The sequence below is a fragment of the Ursus arctos genome, unplaced genomic scaffold, assembly GCF_023065955.2.
Source record: "Ursus arctos isolate Adak ecotype North America unplaced genomic scaffold, UrsArc2.0 scaffold_12, whole genome shotgun sequence".
Classification (NCBI taxonomy): Eukaryota; Metazoa; Chordata; class Mammalia; order Carnivora; family Ursidae; genus Ursus; species Ursus arctos.
In genome coordinates, this window is record NW_026622786.1 from 28,626,825 (window position 1) to 28,642,160 (window position 15,336).

The window sequence follows — 15,336 nt, forward strand, 5'->3', positions numbered from 1 at the left end:
GTCTTTAAGTCTGAAGCAAGTCTGTTACAGGCACATGTAGATGAGTCTTGTTTTTTTATTCAATTGGTCCCCTATGTCTTTTGATTGGAGCATTTAGTCCATTTACATTTAAAGTAATTGCTGATAGGTCTATAGTTACTGCCATTTTAATTGTTTTTTGGGGGTTTTTTTGTAGTTTTTCTGTTATCTTGCTCTCTTCCCTCGTGGTTTGATGGCTTTCTTTAGTATTGTTTGGATTCCTGTTTTTTGTGTATCTATTATGGTTTTTGATTTGTGGTCACCTTGGATTCATATGTAACATCCCATGTGACAGCAGTCTATGTTAATTTGATGTCACGTTTGAACACATTTGATTAGGTTTTATTTCATTTTTAATGTTATCTTAGGTGTGTTAGAATGTGTAAATCGGGGGGCGCCTGGGTGGCTCAGTCATTAAGCATCTGCCTTCGGCTCAGGGCTTGATCCTGGCATTCTGGGATCGGGCCCCGCATTGGGCTCCCTGCTCTGCTGGGAGCCTGCTTCTTCCTCTCCTACTCCCCCTGCTTGTGTTCCCTCTCTCACTGGCTGTCTCTCTGTCAAATAAATAAATAAAATCTTAAAAAAAAAAAAAAAAAAAGAATGTGTAAATTGTGCTGCTGAGTTCTTGTAGGATTGAGTGAGCTATAAAGTTGTAAAAGGCTTAAATAGCTTTAGAGTATCAGCTAATTATCATCTTAAGTAGTAACAGATTTATGTAACACAGTGAAAGTGGTCTAGAACAGTTTTATATGGTTAAAGAATTTTTAATTTTTCCTAATCAAACTGTACTGATAAGCCTTTCTTTTGAACTTCTGTGGACTACATTTATCACTATTTACCATAATGGCAATTAAAATTAAGAAACTTTAAAAATATTGATTCCTTTTAAAATAAAATATCCCATTACACATTGGTATATATTTTCATGAACAAAACAAAAATGATTTAGTGCAGATCTCTTTAATGTCTGGCTTAAAGATAGTTGGAACCTCATACCTGCTGCTGCATCAGTCTGCTATTTTTACATTTTCATCCTACAGAAATGTTTAAAGCATTTGGTATCATCTGGTAACTGGATGTGGCATATGGGTCTCCAGTGGTTGAAAGTTTTCAAAAGCCCTCCGTTATAGTTGCCATTTTTTTCTCACTAGACTGCAGGCTCTGCAAGGGTAGGGACTATGGTTGTCTTGTTCACTGCTCAGTCCCCCAGCTCCAAATACGGTTCCACATGGTGGAATTGAGTACAAAAATGCTAAAATAGTGAAAATACAAACAATTTTTTGATATTTAGAAGTTACACCACCACATCACCACCCCCATTACATTAAGTTCTGTTGTCATACTTTAAAACTTAAAAGTTTGGTTTTCTTTTTAGGTATAACCGAAGGAAGTACTCAGAGATCATGGCTGAAAAAGCAGCAAATGCAGCAGGAAAGAAGTTTCGAAAGAAGAAGAAATTTCGCAATTAAGATTCACCAAGCCACAGTATTTTACATCTCCTTTTATTTCCTCAAGATGTTTTGAAAATTAGCATCATCACACAAATTAATATAGACTGGCCCTGTTTGAAAAAAGTTGACTTGAGGGAGAATCAGTCACATACCCCTTGGGATAAAAAGATGTGTCTACTAAAGACTCACCCATGTTTAGACCCATTGAGGAAGAAAAAGGAAAACCTCTACCATTTTAATATGATTAACATTTTTGTAAAGTTTTCAACACTTGGTTATTTAAAGAACATTGAATTAAAAACATTTAGAAGGTATAAAGTTTGTTAACATATACAGAAAACTTTAAAATTACGCAATCAAAGCTAAACAATACTATAGAGCGTGTGTGTGTGTGTGTGTGTGTGTGTGTAGCGGGGAGACGGTATACCAGAAATGCCCTTTTCTAAGTTCGAGTCCAGAAAATTGGTGAAGCTGGGATACAGAAATCTGCTTGCTGCAAGCATAAAAGTCATAGTTGAGACAAAAGTATTCTTGGAGCAAATGTTAGTATATGACAGAAGAACTAAATGAAGCTATATAAAAAGAACTTAAAAAGGTAATAAAGACTTCCTAGAAAGTTTGGGTTAAAGGTGGACAAAGCAAGAGAACTGTTTTCTTTGTTTAGCAACTGAAACAAGAAGAAAGATTAATTTTATCCAGAGTCAGTGTTGTGTTCCAGGTGAATTAGGATTAAATCAATATAATTTTAACTTGGCCAGGAATAATTTTAAAGTGGTTATTTAATACCTCTCCAGTGGCAGTACACATCCTGACCAATCTACTTGTGCTACCTAAGGAGTGTTGGCTGTTTCCCGTAATGCTTCTTAGTGGGTTCTTCCTTTAATGTCATTTTTTAAGGAACCTCTGTTTTCCCAGCAAACTGCTTGGGATTTCAGTAAATACACAATCTCATATTTTGTATTTATTGCTTGGGATCATAACCAACCTTTTGATTGGTTAATAATAGAACTGACAATGACATTCATATGTGGATTTAGGCAAGTATCTGTATCTGTTCTCTTTTACAGAAAAACTTTTATTCCAAGAATATTAAGTTTTGCCTTCCATTGGGTAAAATAAGGACCCGCTATGAAAGAATTAAATCTCAAAACAAGAAGTTAGTTTACCCTTTGCACATTCTTCCAGAAGGAGTCGTTCTCAGAACATTGCTTCAACTCATGCTACTCTGCCATAAGAATACTCAGAATTGTTTATCATTTGGTATGATGTCTCTGCACAGAAAGTTGAGGACTTACCCAGTTTTTCTCAGGGTCAAAGTGTGGATCAACAACTTTTTTTTTTTTTTTTTTAAGATTTTATTTATTTGACAGAGAGAGAGACAGTCAGTGAGAGAGGGAACACAAGCAGGGAGAGTGGGAGAGGAAGAAGCCGGCTCCCAGCGGAGCAGGGACCCTGATGCGGGGCTTGATCCCAGGACCCTGGAATCACGCCCTGAGCCGAAGGCAGACACTTAACGACTGAGCCACCCAGGTGCCCCAGGATCAACTTCTTAACCTACCACATGATTTTGGGGATGGTTTCTGACTCATGAATGCTCCTACAGGTTGAAATATTTGGTACTTGAAAACTGCAGTCATATTTGTGATGTTACAGTTTGTATTGCAAGTAAAACATTACTGACCTCTAATCTTTGCCACACATAAAAGCAGCATTAGAGCTTTCTGGATTAGAGGGCAGTGCTAAGGAAAGAGAATTGAGCCTAAGCGCTAAGTCTGGCTGTGTCCTTAAGCCACCTTAAGAGATGTTTTTTTGAGCATTTACTTCTAGTTAAATTTTAACATGCTTTCTTTTGTCTCCACAGATTCATTTTTAATTTTATTTCATTATATGCATTTTTGTAAGCCACTTAAATAACTTGGAACAATATAGAGAGTTTTTAACAATTACAAAGTACTTAGTGAAATAAACTGAAATGATTCAACTAGAAATCACTTAAAGTCACCTCTATTAATGTTTAAGGAACTGAAACTGGTAATACAGCTTCTTTATCTCAAATGTGATCTTCAAAAATTTATTTTAAATCTTCAAAACTAAAGAACACTATCAAAGTATAATTACAAGTAAAGGTCAGAAGGAAGTCTTCGTGTTCCCAGCCTTCTACAAATATCTGGATATTTGAATAGTGGATGTATTTTCCTTTGTTTTTTAAGCAAAGCAAGTCTGGTTTTAATGATTTTTGGCTTGTGTCACTGAAGGTTCACTTACTGGAACTCATCTAAGGCTTCCCGTCTATGAGAAAGTACCCGACTCCTCAACTGAGAAGCAACGAAGTGCTGACATGGTAGAGTGTGCGGATGAAAGAAGGGCCTTCAAAATACTGTAAGAGCTTGAAAGATTTCCGAAACACCCCATCTCTCTGCACAGTGCCTTTAAGACCACTTACTAAAAATGTCTATAACGCAACTAGTTTGTTAAGTGAGGAAATTAGGGAGAGGAAAAGGGGGTGGAAGAAATCCGATGGAACCAGGCTGAAGTTAGTAAAATGATGCTGTGAAATGGAGTGTAACAGTCGGTAAAGGAGGGCCCTGAGCTTCCTAGTATCTAACACAAACACCAGTTCTGTGTTTGCTGTTGATAGAAGATAAAAACTAACTGCTCTGGAGAAACTGCATTATTCCTTATTAAGACCTGAGAAACTGTCTCATGGGTCCTCATAACAGGGATGTCTGGTGAGAGGCCATACTTGGCTGCCCAGAGGACACATGGCAGGATTTTAAAGAAAAAGAAAAGGGGGGTTCAATACAACCTTGAGTAACTGGGATAAACTTATGGGATCCCACTCTTAGTTACAAGAAAACATCAAATGACATATTAATACCATTTCTGAGGTATGTACATTTTCAGTTCAGTCTCTCCATCGCTGATAACTGTTGTTCAGAGTGATAACCTAGAACATTTTATTGAAAGTTTTCAGTAAGGGTTGAAGCAAAAAATGCTTTCTAGTTAGCTGTTCCCCAAGCATCTGACCCAATTGAGATATAAAATGCAGGTCTTCTCATGATTACACAAGTTAAAAGTGAGGAAGAAGTGTTTCTAGTTTAAAAGTGAAGAAGGAATGAATGCTTCCAGTTACTAATAGCTTCCAACTAGCAGGGTTAATAGCATGACCTGTAATTAAATGTCATAGCAGATCAATGTTTTATCAAAGAAATGAAACCCCAAAATGAACTTATGAAATGTGAAGTTGGTAGAACAGTGGAGAGAGGTCCTAAAGTGGAAAAAAGTTCTCAGTAAAAACTTAACATGAATGGTGAGGAAGGCAAATTATTTTAGTTACGGGTGATGGGTGGTGGACAGATGTTCCAGTTATCAGTGCATAACAAATTTACCCCAAAACTCAGTGACTCAAAAGCACCACCATGTTCTTATATATCCTGATTTGGTGGGTCAGGGCTCGGCTGGGTGGTTTGTACTCTACAGGGTATCAAATGAGGTGACTCAGCTAGTAGCAGAATCGATCTGGAAGGTTCAAGACACTTCCCTAACATGCTTAGCACCTTGTAATGTTCTCTTTTAAAAATAGGACAACGTGAAATTTTTCTTCAGGATAGCACGGAATTGCTATAAAACCAAAAGACCCACACGCTTTATGTGGCACTGAGGGGTGTGGCCTGGTTAAGTGGACTGAATGCATAGTTATTTAGGAAATTCTACTCCCCACCCACCTCTTCCCTTGTCCTGAGGGAGGAGGAGTTGCTAACTAGATTGAAGTGAGCCCAAGATACACTGGGCTCTATTTCTACCAATGAAGAGAGTTGCTGTATTAACAGGTCAAAAAACATGTGCCGTCACTCTTCCTGTTAGGGCGAAGGCCTGTCATCCTCGCTTCCAACAAAGGAGGTGGGAAACTGGACTTGGAGCTTTCCTGAGCTGCACTTTTTCTCTACTAAAGGTAGGGGATGATGGGAACATAAGTTGTTCCAACAACTTAGCTGAGAAGCCATGCAGTCAGGGGGTCTCTTCTAGCTATGAGCTGAGTGGTGCTTTCCTTCCTCGGGGCTCTTAACAGTTATAACCAGAACTGCATAGGAGGGACCGGTAAGGCTCAGGCACCAAATCCTGACCTCATACCCCATGCAACATACTGAAATTCTGAGGTCTTGTTCATTAGCTCTTTTCCTGACCTTTTTAAAATAATAGGAAAGTGCTTATAGTCATCTATGTGAGAAGAAATGGATGAAGCTTTGTTCAATCTCTCATTCCTACCTACACCTACCCCCCCCATGCCCCATAACTCAGGGAAGTTCAGAGGCGTAACATTAAAGAAAAGTACAAACAGGACACATTGTGGTTAACTAGACTTTTTCTATATCTTAAAGTCAGTGTGTTATCCAGTAAGACTTATTTTTTTCCTTAAATGTGTGTGCGTATTTACACATACAGAAAAATAGCAATGAGACGATGAGAACAAGTGATAGCTTACTTCTGGAATGTGAAGCTCATTAAAACCTTTGCTAATTTATCTGCCAAATCTGCCACTTCTCCCCACTTGAGCTTCAAAACAGGTCATCTCAGCTCCTTGATGTGGAGGGGACCAGATACGAAAGTGAAATGAAATGGTACTAGACAACTGGGCCAGTGCCTTCTCCATGCCTTGGTGATTGCAACTACTGCCCTTTTTACCTTTAGAGAGACTCTTGATTTTTTTCCTTTAGTGAAATCACTATCCTGATTAAATCAAAAGCATTTCACTCAAGATGACCCTACAGTTGCTCAGTCTCATTCAATGTCATCAATTCCAGCCACCCTCATTTCCACTCCACTTCAGCCAACTGCTGTCATTGCCTTAGACTTGTTACTTAAAACTGTTCAAAGGTCAAGGTGCTGAACTCTCAGGGTACCCCAATCTGTTAGCCTTCTTCCTTTTTTTTTTTTTTTAAAGATTTTATTTATTTGAGAGAGAGAAAGAGAACCAGTGGGAGGTGGGGCAGAAGGAGAAGCAGACTCCCTGCTGAGCAGGGATCCTGACCTGGGTCTCAATCCCAGCATCCTAGGATCATGACCTGGGCCAAAGGCAGACGCTTCATCAACTGAGCCACCCAGGCTCCCAGCCTTCTTCCTTCTAATCCAGCCTTGGCTGCACTTTGGAATTACCTGAGGCAGCTTCAATAATACTGATGCCTGGGTGCCACCCCCAAAGATGTCAAGTCCTGATCTCAAGCATTGCAGCCACTCAACTCTCCCAATCCTCCATCCCATCAAGATACATTTTCCTCCCTAATCAATCCGGACCCAATTGGTCAGACATCTCAAAAATTCTTGGTTTATCCCATTGTCTATTTTTTTCTGTTTCTGTCACCTATGAGGCCCAGCCAGGGAAGCACCTACTATTTCTTATTTGTGCAGCTTACTGAGATTTGGGAAACTACCATAAGCTATAGACTCTCAGCTGGGCTTGCACAGCTGCTCCATAGTTCTTCTATTCAATTCTGATTACTTTCTACCAAATTCAGTCTGAAAGTCAGCCAGTCACCACAAAATTGAGTCCTATCGATTATTTAAGCACCAGGGTACACCAGTAAAGACCTAGCCCCTAAACCCAGATTCACTTACCAGCTGGCTTCCCAGTAAGGCACTGACACAAGATAGGAGGGCAGGAGAAGGAGAGAAGTCAGAGTATTTCTCTCCCTCTGCTTTAGACTGGGTTGGGGCTCTGCCATTTCCCAGTCCCCACCAGGCAGCCCTCCACCACTGGATGGCCCAGGCTTCTGGGTTCTGGTAACATCATCTCCCAATGACCCTGTGGCACTAAGAGTGATAGAGGTTTCCTACTTTTCCAGTCTCTGGGTTGCCCACACTTTGAGCACTTCCATCACCTGTATAACAATTTCCTATATTAAATTCTCTAGAGTGATGCATTTTTCTGCCTGGACCCAACTGATACATTTCAGCCAAACCAAACTAGTTGATACGGAGTGTTCAGTGAATATATATTGAGTTCTATGCATGCCAGCTACTCTGCCAGATACAGTGAGTTTTTCACCTTTTATGTCATTGTTCATATGGTTAACTCCATCTAAAATATTCCTTGCTTCCTTCCCACCTAACAAAAAACTTGACCTTTCAAGCTTATAAGAAGCCAGTATTCTGAGCATCTACTCTGGGAAAGGCATGCTGCTGGGGGTACGCCCCAGGCATCACAGAACTGACAGTCTACATTTCTTCATAAAATGTTTTATCAGATTTTCTCTACTGATGTGTACACTCTTAAAATTCCCATTTGACTGCTTTAAAAAAAAATGTATTTAACAAACACCTGTGTAGCACTTACTACTAGGCACTGTTCTAAAAACTTATAAATACAGCTGGTTTTTATGTAACCGTTCATGTATCTAAGTATGAAACATTATATATGTACAGAACAATGTAGGTAACCTTAGGTAAACCTATACCTATGTAGTAGGTGCTACGATTACCCTCATTTTATAAGTGAAGAAATGGAGGCACAGAGAGGTCAAGTAACCTAAGGTCACAGAGCTAGTAAGTAGAACTCACGCTCTTATTTTAACCTTGCACTGTGGCTGTCTGCATACCTGTTTCCACATCACCAGCAAAAACTGCTGAACTTTTTCCCTTCCTTTACCAGTTACAGAACACATGCTTTTTAGCTGGGAATGTGGCTACCTGGAAAAAAAAAGCTATGGTTCTCACCTTTCCATGGGATGTGAATGAAAGCAGTATGTGCAACTTCTGGGAAGTGTCCCTCAGAGAAGGGTGAGCTTGAAGTGGGGTTCTCTTTCTTCTCCCCACTAACTAGTATGTTGACCTGATGGCAGGGGAGGAGCTTTTAGAACATCAGGAAAACTGCGTTTTAAGGTGAAAGAATAAAAAAGAGCTTGGATCTCTCATGATCAGGTAGTTGCCACTGCCTGAACTTTCACATGAGGAAGAAACCTCCATCTTGCCGAATCCATTGTTATTTTGAGTTTCCTGCCACTCACACCAAAGCCAATCCTAAATAATGAGATTATCCATCCGTGGCTCCCTGCCCCACACGAGGGTGAACTCTAAGAAAATGCACTCGATCTCACTCACCTTTGTATTTCTTTCCAGTGTGGTTCTTTGAACAAAGCTCGTACTCAAAAATACATATCCAACTGAGAATGAATGAAATTATAAAATATTTTTAAAATGCTGATGGATGTAGAAAGCCTCAAATCAGGAGGAAGCTGGAATGCAACCACCGCTGGCCTCTGGTCCTAGAGTCTGTTCCGACCACAGGCAGCAATAAGATGGGAGTGTCTCCACGCCCTGGGGCAACTCCCTCTTTGTCAGTACCTTCCTGGAATCCTGGGTATGTGAGGCGGAGCTGTAAAAGAGCACAAAGGAAACAGGTCTTCAAAACGGAACACCTTCAATTTTTCCTTCACTTTCATGCTTTTATCCTTGCACTCTTCCTACCTGCTGAAGAAGAGCAGACATTTTCCCATCATTCGTAGGCTTATCTTCTCACCTTACTCCCATAACATCTTTGCATCTTAAATGTTCTCATCTGTAAAATGGGGATAATTATTCCTTATTAGGACTTGGGGAATAATTAAATGGCAAGGGCTAAATAAACTTGTCGGCGTTTAGAAAAATGTTAGATGTTTCCCTTTTCCTCTTGACTCTCTTCTAGAGGCAACTTGCTTCGTCAGGTTTTGGAGAGAATACTTTCCTAGTTTTCTTCCTACCTCTCTGGCTGCCGTTTCTTAGACTCCAAAAAACTCATTCTTTGCCTATCCTTCAAATGCATGTGCTCTGGGTTTCTCCATGCACTACCTCTCTAGTTCCAGCCTCCATCATTTTCTTACCGAGACAACTCCAACTGCCCTGAACGGGTCTCCCAGCTTCCAGTCCCGCACTCTTCCAGTCAGGCATCCACACTACAGCCAGAACGGGGACAGAAGGAACACATCTAAGCACACTGCTTCCACCTAAAAACAATTGATGGTTTCCTATTGCCGTTTGAGTAAAGTCCACAGACATTAACATGTTGTACAAGACCTTCAGGACATGCTGCCTGCTGGAATCACTATAAAGAGAGATTTTGTTTACATTTCTGCACGTTAAGGGTGGGGGGGGAGTTAAAAGGTATACTTATGGCTGAGACCCAGCATATAGTAAAATGTAAGGAGTCAATAAATGTTGAACGCAATTCAGAAAATCCTCAGTGGATAAGCAGTATCAGAGCTGCCCATGTGAAAGTGATCTAGCAACAATGTTTGTTTGAACTTCATCATTAATATTGGGTTTTGTTTTCATTTTTTTTTAAACTTGACTTTTTTATTACAAGGATAAGATAGGCTTATTATGAAAAAATTCAGACATTACAATGAAATATAAAGTAAAAAATGCCTTCCCTCCCTTCATATCACTGCTCCTTCTCCCAGCACTGTTAACTGTATATGCTTCCAGAAAGTTGCTATGCACAATCATAGTAATGCACATGTTATTACTATTATTAGCATTATTTAACACAAGTAGAATGATACTAAACATGTTCATTTTTATATCCGCTTTTTTCATATAATCTTGGATATTTTTCCATAGCAGTATACATACGTCTTCCTCATTTTTTAAAGGTCTGTATTGTATTCAATTATATGGCTCTACTATACTTTCTTCAAATAGTTTATTATTTTTTTAATTTTTTAACTGAAGTGTAGTTGGCATTTGTTTCAGGTGTACAACAGCGATTGACAATTCTATACGTTACACAATGCTCACCGTGATAAGTGTAGTCACTATCTGTCACCAAAGTTATTACAATATTGACTATATGCCTGATGCTGTACTTCTCATCCCTGTGACTTATTTTAAAACTTAAGTTTGTACTTTTTTTTTTTTAAGATTTTATTTATTTGACAGAGAGAGCACACAAGCATGGGGAGAGGCAGACTCCCCACTAAGGAGGGAGCCTGACCCAAGCCAAAGGCAGATGCTTAAATGACTGAGCCACCCAGGCATCCCTGAAGTTTGTACCTCTTAATCTCCCTTACCTATTTTGCCCATCCTCCCACCCCCAGAAACCACCAGTTTGTTCTCTGTGTATTTGAGTCTGTTTCTGTTTATTTTCGAACAGTTCATTATTGATAGACATCTAGGTTACTTCCAGTTTGGGGCCATCCTAAATAATGCTGCATTTATGGTAGATAAATAAATGTCAATTTTTCTAAATATACAAAAATGCAAAGTATTAGAATACTAAAATAAATATACATCACAACCAAGTAGGATTCACTTAAGAAATGCAAGGGTTAAATGTTAGAAAATCTGTTCATATATTGCATAATATGAACAGATCAAAGGGGGAAAAAACATCCTTAGGTTACTGACAACTAGGGATAGTTTCTTAATGTGATAAAATGTGTGTGTCTATGCATGCATGCGTGTGCACCGACCCCAAAGCCAGCATCATGCTTAGTGGAGAAGCATTCCTATAATGGTCAGAAACAGGACAACTCAGTCTGTCACCATTATCACAAAAATTAACGTTCTCTGGAGATACTAGCAGATGCTTTATAAGAGAAGCAATGAGGCATAAGAATTAGAAAAAAGCTAAAATTATAATTATTTGTGAGTGATAGATTTCCAGGAAACACAACATAGTTAACTGAAAAAACTTTTCCTTTTAAAAAATTGAGATGTAATTCACATACCATAAAATTCATCCCTTTAAAAATGTTTAGTACAGTGGGTTTTAGTATATGCAGAGTTGTGCAATTATCACCACTTATTCCAGAACGTTTCTGTCACTCCCCCCAAATTAAATACCCAGTCACTTCACATTCCCCTTAGCCCCAGCACTTGGCAACAACTAATTTCTGTCTCAATAGATTTGCCTGTTTAGGATATTTTATATAAATGGAATCATACAATATGTGGTCTTTTACGACTGACTTCTTTTACTTGGCATAATGTTTTCAAAGTTTATCCATGTTGCAACCAGAATCAGTATTTCATTCCTTTTTATTGCTGAATAATAATATTCCATTGTATGGATATACCACATTTTGCTTATCCACTCATCAGTTGGTGGACATTTAGGTTGTTTTTACTTTTTATTAATAATGCTACTATGAACAATCATGTACAGATTTTTGTGTTAACATATGTTTTCACTTCTCTTGGGTATATACCTAGGTGTAAAATTGCTGGGTTATATAGTAATTCTGTATAAATTTTTGACTAATCGCCAAACTATTTTCCAAAGAGACTACCATTTTACCTCCCCACTGGCAGTGTATGAGGGTTCTAACTTCTCCACATCCTTGCCAACACTTGTTATTGTCTATCTCTTTTTTTTTTAAGATTGTATTTATTTATATGAGAGAGTGTGCATTACGGGGTGGGAGATCAGGACCTGAGCCAAAGGCAGACACTTAACCCACTGAGCCACCGAGGCACCCCTGTCTGTCTGTCTTATTATAGCCATCCTTGTGGATGTGAAGTGGTATCCCATGGTTTGGAACTGAAAAATCACTTTAAATAGTAAAATAGTTCAATTAAGATGGCTGGATATAAATTTATTTTTTAAAATATCAAAATCACTTAGAAAATATAATGGAAGAAAAGATCTCCACAAAAAAAAAACTATCTAGGAATAAAGTTAACAAGTCAAGATACATATACAGAGAAAAAAAATTTTTTTTTTTTTAAGATTAGAGACAGCCAGCAAGAGAGGGAACACAAGCAGGGGGGGTGGGAGAGGAAGAAGCAGGCTCACAGCGGAGGAGCCTGATGTGGGGCTCGATCCCATCACGCGGGGATCACCTGAGCCGAAGGCAGACACTTAACGACTGCCCCACCCAGAAGAGAAAACTTTTAACATACTTTTGAAAGGAACAGAAGGACTGAATAAATGGAAAAGCATATGTGTTCTTTCTCCACCACCACCCCCCCGCTGCTGCTCTTAAATAGGAAGAGTCAACATAGTTAGTTCAATTCTCCCTATATTAATAACATGACTCCAACACAAAAATATCTCCTAAAATGAGAACCAGATTAGCTGTAACTAAAGCTCATGTGAAAAGACAATATAGAATCATGGCTTTACTCAAAGACCCAGGCATTCTGGCATGCTGCTTATTAGCTGTGTATTCCTGGACAATTTACTTAACCTCTATGTCTAGATGCCCCTTCCATGAAAGGGGATAATACCAACCTGGTAGGGTCGTCAGGAGGATTAAATGCCTTAAAATGCAAAAAGCGCTTAAAACAGTACCTGGTATATAAAATGCTAAATAAATGCTAGTTGTTAACATTATGTGAGAAAAACAATTCAAGAATAGATGAAAAAATCTTCCAAAAAAAGTTATGAGAAAGGATTGGCCCCACTAGATATAAAAACAGCACAGTTTTGGTGAATCATAATTAAGACAGATCAATGGAACAGAACAGAGAATCCAGAAACCCAAATGGAAATTTAGAAAATGATAAAAATGGCATTTCAAATAAATGAGTAGAGAAGAGAAGGGTGTTCATTACCAGTGATTCTGGGACCAAATTCCCACTTCACCCCTTATACAAAAGTATATTCTGGATGAAATAAAGATTTAAGTACAAAAATAAACCATATAAAGCACTACAATAAAACAATAAAATTATTTAATAATCTTAGTGCTGTATAACCCCAAACCTAGAAGCCATAAAGGAAAAGATTGATAAATCCTAATATATGAATTTCTGTAAGGCAATAAAATAAAATATATATGAAATCAAAAGGCAAATACATTGAGAAAGAATAATTTTATCACATATCATAAACAAAGGACTGGTTTCCATCATACGTAAAGAACTCCTACAAACCAATAAGATAATGACCAATTATGCAATAGAAAAATGAATAACTCAAGAACAGATAAATCACAGAAAAGAAATACAAGTTAGTCTACATATGAAAAAATGCTCATCTTTCCCTCATAATAAAAGACATAAATTGACACTACAACTAGAAACCATTTTTCCCCTATTTGATAACACATGGGCTGTGAGGAAATGGGCAGTCTCATACACTGCTGGTGAGAGTAAATCAGGTATAATCTCTGTGACAGCAATGTGGCAATATCCATCAAAGAATGCACAAACCTTTGACCCAGCAATCCAACTTCCTAGGAATCTATCCTATAGATATACTTGCACTTGTGTACAATAACGTAAGAACAAGCATGTTCACTGAAGCACTGTAACAGGAAAATATGCCTAAGTGTTCAACTATTGGGGACTGAAATCATTACAGTACATATATGTACACTGGAACAAGGCAGCTCCATTTCACTTTATCAATAAGTGAAAAAGTATAGCATATTACCTATTGTGTATTACCTATATCAACATCAACAAACATAGAAGCAATATATGTAAAAATGACATGAACATAAGATAAATCTGAAAATATTTCCAACAAACCATTTTCACTAATATAGAGACAATTGCAAGGTTAAGATATAGGAACAACAACGACGCTTATTTTTCTCTGTACCTTTGTTGACAATTTTGGGTTTTGGATTTTTTGCAGCAAGTTTGTTACAATGAATTTTGAAAATTCCATTCATTGACTCATTGGTTCGCATTTAGTGAGGTGGAACCCGAATCTCATGCAAACCCATGAGTTGTCAGGGGAAGAGAAGTTAGCAACCCCTGCCTGGAAATGCTGACGGGCAGGATGGACCTCGGACCTCTTCGCCCTGGAATCATGGGAGAGAACGGCAGGCAGTCTTATCAGAAATGCAAATTCCTGGGCCCCATCCCCGATCCACTGAATCCGAGTTCCGCGCTGAGGCCGGGAAATCTGCATTTCTTACAGGATCCCAGTGGGGATTCCCTTACGTGACAATTTTGAAGCCTTCTGGGCTGGAACGGCAGTTACCCAGCACAGCGCAGGTCAGGGTGTAGGCGTGTTTTCTCATCCTTCCCTCGCCCTCCCTAGTTGTCACGGTCGCGATCCGGGCAAGGGAGTGTCAGCCCTGGAGCGTGGGGGCAGCTCCTCGGAACACCCAACACCCGGACCAGCTTTGGGCCGAAACAGCGAGGGCCCGCTTGGCCGCCGCCCGGAGCCGCTGCCCGCGGTTCCTGGATCAGGCTCCGCTGTGAGCTGGGCCCAGACCCTGAGCCACCGAGCTGAGGGAGCGGGGCGGGGGCGGGGGCACCCGCGCGAGCTGTTAGAGGTGGAACGGCCGCAGAAGCCGCATGCAGAAGGAAAAAGGGCAGAGAAGGAGAGGCAAGTCCAACCGTCTAAGAAAAAAAGAGGGAGGAGAGAAATGACGGGGTCAGAAAATATATTATGGGGAGGGAAAAACTGCGACTCCGCCGGGACTCGAACCCGGAACCTTTGAATGTCTTCAGCCTCTAGAAGTCCAATGCGCTATCCATTGCGCCACGGAGCCACCTGTTGGAGTCTTCGCGCATCTGCTGTGTTAAGCCAGAGGCGACGGCCCCGCGCCCTTCCCACCGCCCCCTTATCCGTCCCCGCAGCCTCCCGTCTGTGTCGCCGAGGCCAGAGCATTGCTAGCCTGGGCAGCAGCCACCGAAAGCGAGCCGCAGGCGCCCGTGCTTCGCCGGCAGCCGCCTCTCGCAAGGTCGACGAGCCCGGCGAATCCGCCGGCCCCGGTCGGTCGGTCGGTTGGTCTGAGGGCTGCCACAGTCCCGTCTCCGGCCTGCCCAGGGCGCGGCCGCGCAGGAGAAATCACACCCGCGCTCTTTCCTCCCCGGTCCCTTCCTGCCCCGAGCGCCCCCGCCTACCGGGTCTCTCCGGCGGCCGGTCCCGCCCGGCCCGGGCCCCGGCCCCGGCGATGCGGAACCAGGCCGGCCGTTGCGCCGTTAAGCC

The 15,336-nt window shown here is 40.4% G+C and overlaps 1 protein-coding gene, 1 long non-coding RNA gene and 1 other non-coding gene across 3 annotated transcripts in view; 1 reads left to right on the forward strand and 2 right to left on the reverse strand.

Moving 5' to 3' along the window:
• The window catches only part of DNTTIP2 (deoxynucleotidyltransferase terminal interacting protein 2), a 19,074-nt gene extending 17,293 nt beyond the window's left edge, over nucleotides 1-1,781 (forward strand). The window contains exon 7 of the mRNA XM_026497586.4: nucleotides 1,394-1,781. Within this exon, the coding sequence (XP_026353371.3) occupies nucleotides 1,394-1,487 (94 nt within the window). The 3' untranslated portion in view covers nucleotides 1,488-1,781. The remainder of the gene's footprint in view (nucleotides 1-1,393) is intronic.
• On the reverse strand, nucleotides 1,505-13,136 carry LOC123000975 (uncharacterized). Its single transcript, XR_006409397.3, has 3 exons — nucleotides 9,323-13,136; nucleotides 8,931-9,021; nucleotides 1,505-8,838 (listed from the first exon to the last, which is right to left on the reverse strand). It is a non-coding gene; the product is annotated as an uncharacterized LOC123000975 (long non-coding RNA).
• A 1,675-nt stretch (nucleotides 13,137-14,811) lies between these two features.
• TRNAR-UCU (transfer RNA arginine (anticodon UCU)) lies at nucleotides 14,812-14,896 on the reverse strand. Its single transcript is given in 2 exon segments — nucleotides 14,812-14,847; nucleotides 14,860-14,896. It is a non-coding gene; the product is annotated as a tRNA-Arg (tRNA).
• Between the last annotated feature and the right edge of the window lie 440 nt (nucleotides 14,897-15,336).